The sequence below is a fragment of the Sitodiplosis mosellana genome, unplaced genomic scaffold, assembly GCF_009176505.1.
Source record: "Sitodiplosis mosellana isolate CC-2019 unplaced genomic scaffold, AAFC_SMos_1.0 Smas_scaffold_6166, whole genome shotgun sequence".
Lineage (NCBI taxonomy): Eukaryota > Metazoa > Arthropoda > Insecta > Diptera > Cecidomyiidae > Sitodiplosis > Sitodiplosis mosellana.
In genome coordinates, this window is record NW_022601407.1 from 1,335,900 (window position 1) to 1,341,285 (window position 5,386).

Consider the following 5,386-nt stretch of genomic DNA (forward strand, 5'->3'; position numbering starts at 1 on the left):
ATTTACAAGAAGAAGAAAATGCCGCCGGAATTTCGTAAAATGGTGCATCAGCTGGACGATAGCCATCGAGTCGTTTGGCCCAACGCAGACTATTTCGGCAATGCAATGAATGATTTGATTGACACGTACATAACGAACGTAAAAAACAACTTGAAGACGCATAGCAAGAAACGCCTGCGCGAATGGCTGCGTGTAAAAGTGTTCGAATCTTCGTTGGTTGCTCGATACGAACAGGCTGACATCGACCGTGTGATTAGTTTGGCAATTTTTGGCAATGACGATATCACAATCAATGGCATGGATGATGTTGCCAAACGTGAGCGGCGTACGTTGTTGATTGGAATGGTCACGAAGAACAGTTGGTGGGACATACCAGACAACAACATCGGCCTATTCACAAATGGGAAGGACTGGTTCAAGAGCATCGCATTCTGGATTTCCCTCCAGCGGAAAATTGATGATTTCAACACCTGCGAGGAATATCGTGAAGAACGCCGATGCCAACGCGAAGAGTTTGAAGAGCTGAAACGATGCCGACGTCGAAATCACCGTCCGTGCACTTGCCAGCAGCCGACAGATCGAGGCCAAAATGGAAATGAGTACATTGAGAAAGGGCCGCCGAGAGTGAAAAATCTGGCAGTGATTCCCATTTGCAGTTTCACTCGTACCCACTACACGTTGGACAATCGAACATTGTACTCTTTGTTGCGTCAACTTGGAATCGTACCACTTAACATCACAGAGGACGAGTTCAGAAAACAAAAGGAGTATTATTGGGGCCAATACTTCGATATGCGGAAAATCTATCATCTCGGTCGCAGTAGAAAAAAGTTCCGTTTCCGAATTCTCTCGAATGGACAGGCCGTATCGCTACAATTCGATATTGACAAAACGAAAATGAGCAACATGGAACCGGACAAAAAGGCCATTGTTCAAAACTACAAGAAGTTTGTCAATGAAGGTGCAACTGATCCGGGTGTGAATACGTGGAACGCAACAACGGTACACAACATCGAAACTGGCAAAGAGGTAAACAATATGCGTGCATTGTTCATTTGATAAACCAAAGTTATGCCATTGTCATTGTCATTTTTATCTAAACGGTTTTCTTTGTTCTGTTTTGTTTCGTTTCTTAGACGAACTACACGATCAGCAGCAAACAGTATCATTACTGGACGAAGCAAACGGTTCGAAATCGACAGGGAAAGCGGTGGACCAAAGACTTTGTCAAGGAAGAGAGGCAGGATCGTGAAAATCGTGCGCTCTATCCGGTGATGCCATCGCCATTGGGTAGGCACTGGCAGAACTACATTCGGCATCGACTCAAAATGACGGAACGTGGCATTGCCGTGTATACGACAGACAAATACACGAGACTCAACTTTGACAAGTATGTTCGAGCAAACAGTGTGACCGATAGCATAGCCGGAATGTTGACCAACCATCAGCCAACACTCATGCATTTCGGAGCTGCTCAAATGTCGCCCAGTTCACCCATCGGCATCAAAAAGTCACTGCGTTGCCCGGGCAATCGGAAAATGATACGAAGCTACAAAAAGTGTCGTGGTTGTATGGTTAATATGGTCGACGAGTATTACACTTCACAAACATGCGCCAAGTGCTTTGGCCGTTTTGATCGACGTACGAAACGACATCGCTTCAAAGTCTGCCATGATTGTCGGCCGAAATTGGTAGAAGCAATGCTGCCATCAATGATCGTGTGCAAGGTCAACAAACGAAAGATGAGGCAAGAGAAGCTGAAACTGTTTTTGCTCGAGAAAGAAGCGGAAGAGGGCAACGGAAATCCAGCGGTTGGCAATGATGTCCCACATCCAGATCAACTAAACCCAGAATTACTCCCAAAAGTGGCAATCTACCACAAAACATGGCATGTAAATGAGTCTAGTAAAATCGTGGAATACGTGAAATTCAATTCAGCCGGTGAGATGGAAGTTGTCGAGCCACGAGTACACAAGACGACATGGCATCGCGACATAGCCGCTGCAAAATGTATCCTGATCAAAGGTAAGTGCTCATAATATATTGATTGAATTGCATGTGATGTGAGGTGCAGTGCTTTGTTTTCATATCATTCATTGTTTTCTTGTATGATTTTCAAGGACACTGTGACTTGTTTGGGGACGAGTTACCCGAAACATTGCAGAGGCCATCCAACCAGCGAGCTGCTGTCAACAACTAACCAGCATCATGTATTTCACGCCATTCACAATGAATAATTTAAAAATTAAAATATAACATTATGTTATTTCCGCTATGCCTGATTGTTGTGGTATAGTAGGCGTACATACTTAACTAAGGAGGCCAGAAGTACCCATGTATGTAAGTAAATGATTTGTTTTCCAATTGAAATAAGAGTATTGAATGTATTGATGCTAATTTTATGCAATTTTTTCTCCATTCATTCCATGCACAATTGGATCACTATGACGGTTACTTCTACGGTTAAATCTATCCCCGTATTCAACCTTGGAAATGTGCCTGGAATCGGATGTATTTGGGTTGATAATTGTTAGATGGGCTGGAACAAGAGAAGATGACTGTGAATTTTCTAAAATATGCATCTTCTGCTACATCTTATGCTGCATATGCATTTCGTTTCTTTTTTCTCTTTCTTTTTTTGGGACATTCCAGTTTTGGTCTCTTCAAAAATTAACACAATTTCTGAGATTCTCGTACGATCTGAACACATTCGGATGCAATATGTTAATAAAAAAACCAAAAAAATGGAGAAAAAAAAATATAGAATTCGAATTCGCTACCCTATGGAATGGAAACAAAAATCACTAAATGTCTGGAACACAATTTCCAATTCGCAATTTATTCAACGAGACGTCAAATGGTTTTTCGCCATTTAGCAAATCTCTGTCTTCAAAGCAGAAAAAAATAGTGGTTCTAAAGTAAAGACGGAAAACCATATAAAAATTGGATTACGCAAATCTCGAAAAAATGAATCTGGAAAACTATCATTTACGATCCCCAGTCGATTATATCGGTAATTTACAATAAAAAAAAATGATTGATCACATAAATTCCATAACTTTTTTTTGTATCTTTTGTATGTATTTTTTTTGTCGTCTAATAAAAATGTAAGGCTGCCCATTGGCTTCGAAGTAGCGATTTCAGTTTGTTTGGTTTTTTTTTCAATTTTATTTTTTAAATTTATTTTGTCCTCTTTTTCACTAGGTTTTTTTATTCAAGTTGTTTTGCTATGAATTATAGAAAAATTTGTTGATCCATAACGGTTTTTTTCGTTACTAAAATTTGTACATAACTTTTTGTTTACTTTCGTTTTGTTGTTGTAGAAAACAATTGTATGTTGTTCATTTTGCAATGGCTCCAGCCGATTCATTTGTACGGTGTTAATAGTTGCATTTTCTTTAGAATGTTTTGCGGATGAATATCGATGAAGTTAGTCTGCATTCGTTTCGTGAACGACGAAAATGAGAGAACACATTATTTAGTACAATATGATTTGTAGTTTTGGATGACCTTCTGCGTTTTACTTTTGCTATATTTTGATACTAGATAAAGGAAAACACTGTCTATCGGTTTATGTTTTGTTTTTATGATGTTCTATGATTTGTGTAGAGTTAGAAGGCACCTCAGTTTGTAACAATATTTTTTTCTTCATTTTGTTGTCAGTTTATATGTTTTGTTCGACTTGTTTTCTTTTTATTTAGATGTTATTGCATTCATTTTCTATTATTGTTTCTATAAAATATTACGGATTTGATTGATATTTCATTGATGTTTTTTTCTTATTTTGTTTTGCTTGTATTTCGGTATGAAAGATAAGTTGCTATTTTGTTCTACCCTCAATTCGCCATTTCAAACATTTGTAGTATTCAAAATAAACCAAAACAAACAAAAAAATGGTTCGTTATCAAGATTTATTTTTTCAATGTCAAACTTTGCAATTTGTACTCGGGATGCATTCGCATATTCTTCTCCATAAATCAAAAGATGTCAAGAGTGAAACATTTCGAACAACAAACACAAAAACAAAATAATACTGTTTGTTATTAATTGAATCATCCAGTTTGAAACAGGGAAAATATCACTGAAAATGCCATGTAAAAACCAAGAATTGAAATTATAACTATGGGCTGACTGGCTGAAAGTATGGACGGAGTACAAAAGATACTGTTGTGTGTATGTTAGGGAGCTATAGCTCCTTTTACGAATTGTAAATATCATTGTACTTCCATGCAAGAGAAATTGACATGAAAATGAAATACAATTCTGTTTGGAAAATACTTTATCGGCTTTTTTTGGAATGTCACAAATGGATGTGGTGCTCATTGTCAAGTGAGCTTCGATGTTAACATAATGAATTCAAAATAAACCAACCGAAAACAAAAAGAATTATGTGTGCAAAATGTCATCGCATCACGCTAACCGTTACATTCTACATTATATTTAATTATGCTCAGCACCAATTTGATTTCGATTACATGATTCTCCTTATCCTTACAATTATCATCGTTCGTACCCATTCACAAAATAAAATAAGAAGAAGGACAAAACAAAACAAAAACAATAATAATAAATCATCACACTTTCGTTTTGCACATAAATTTGAGTTTGGAATCATTTAAAAATGTAATACGCTTGTTCCGTTGCTTGGCAATTGATTGAATTATAAGAATGGCCAAAGAGGAAAAATGCATTTGCATCAATCCAAATTCGATCTTTTGATCTTGTGACTGTATCGAATCCGGAATGGAAATCGGTAGAAAATCGACAAACTTTCCATTTTTGTCATTCTTATAATTCGATAGAATATTGTCATCAAAGAGTTTGCTCAAATATGATTTGAAATCCAATACTATTTGAGGTTGTATCGATGAACTTGTACATGCGCTTCCTAGTCGCGGTCATCTACCTTTGCCCATGGCAGCTTTCTATTGTGTGCGATTAACTGCACAATCATTTGGAATTGTTCATAAGAACTCTTTTTCACACTGTCATCAACATTTCTCTCTCTCTCTCTCTCTCTCTCTCTATTTTTTAAACATAATTTTATGGGATTTGGCGAAATGGTGTTTCTAAAGCGCTTTACATCTTCTCCACCAGATAAATATATTCGAGTTTATCGTTCTGAAGGAACAAATTCATCATCAACATCACATACCCTTCACATTTCGTTCGAAACATTTTTGAATAAATTTTAAATATGTTTAATTTAGTTTTTTTTCTCTTCAACATGTTAAATAATCAATATAATATTTCTAATTAATTGTTACTTAAAAAATTTGCACTCTTTGTTGTTGTTTTCGTTTCTATTTTGTTTTTTTTTTTTTCATTTTTTTCTAATATCATAGAAGATTCCCGTTCATGTATTTGTTTGTGTGAAGAAAAATGG

General features: G+C 36.6%; 1 protein-coding gene across 3 annotated transcripts; it reads left to right on the top strand.

Moving 5' to 3' along the window:
- Positions 1-6: 6 nt before the first annotated feature.
- Positions 7-3,760, top strand: LOC129575182 (uncharacterized). Of its 3 annotated transcripts, none has more exons than XR_008688760.1 (4): positions 7-1,029; positions 1,137-2,025; positions 2,121-2,340; positions 2,535-3,760. XR_008688760.1 is itself a non-coding variant. In XM_055458201.1 (3 exons), exons 1-3 carry the CDS (start codon positions 19-21, stop codon positions 2,198-2,200), a joined length of 1,980 nt encoding a protein of 659 aa, XP_055314176.1. In that variant the 5' UTR covers positions 7-18; the 3' UTR covers positions 2,201-3,143. The 3 variants fall into 3 exon arrangements, 1 of the variants encoding a protein (XP_055314176.1); XR_008688759.1 differs by having other exon boundaries at positions 13-1,029; positions 2,121-2,336; positions 2,535-3,143; XM_055458201.1 differs by having other exon boundaries at positions 2,121-3,143.
- Positions 3,761-5,386: the final 1,626 nt, after the last annotated feature.

Bases quoted from the DNA above. Each gene is read 5' to 3' on its own strand.
- LOC129575182 (XM_055458201.1), top strand. From the start codon at position 19: ATGCCGCCGGAATTTCGTAAAATGGTGCATCAGCTGGACGATAGCCAT. The intron at 1,030-1,136 runs GTAAACAATATG...TTCGTTTCTTAG, and splicing joins ACATCGAAACTGGCAAAGAG to ACGAACTACACGATCAGCAG. The intron at 2,026-2,120 runs GTAAGTGCTCAT...ATGATTTTCAAG, and splicing joins AAAATGTATCCTGATCAAAG to GACACTGTGACTTGTTTGGG.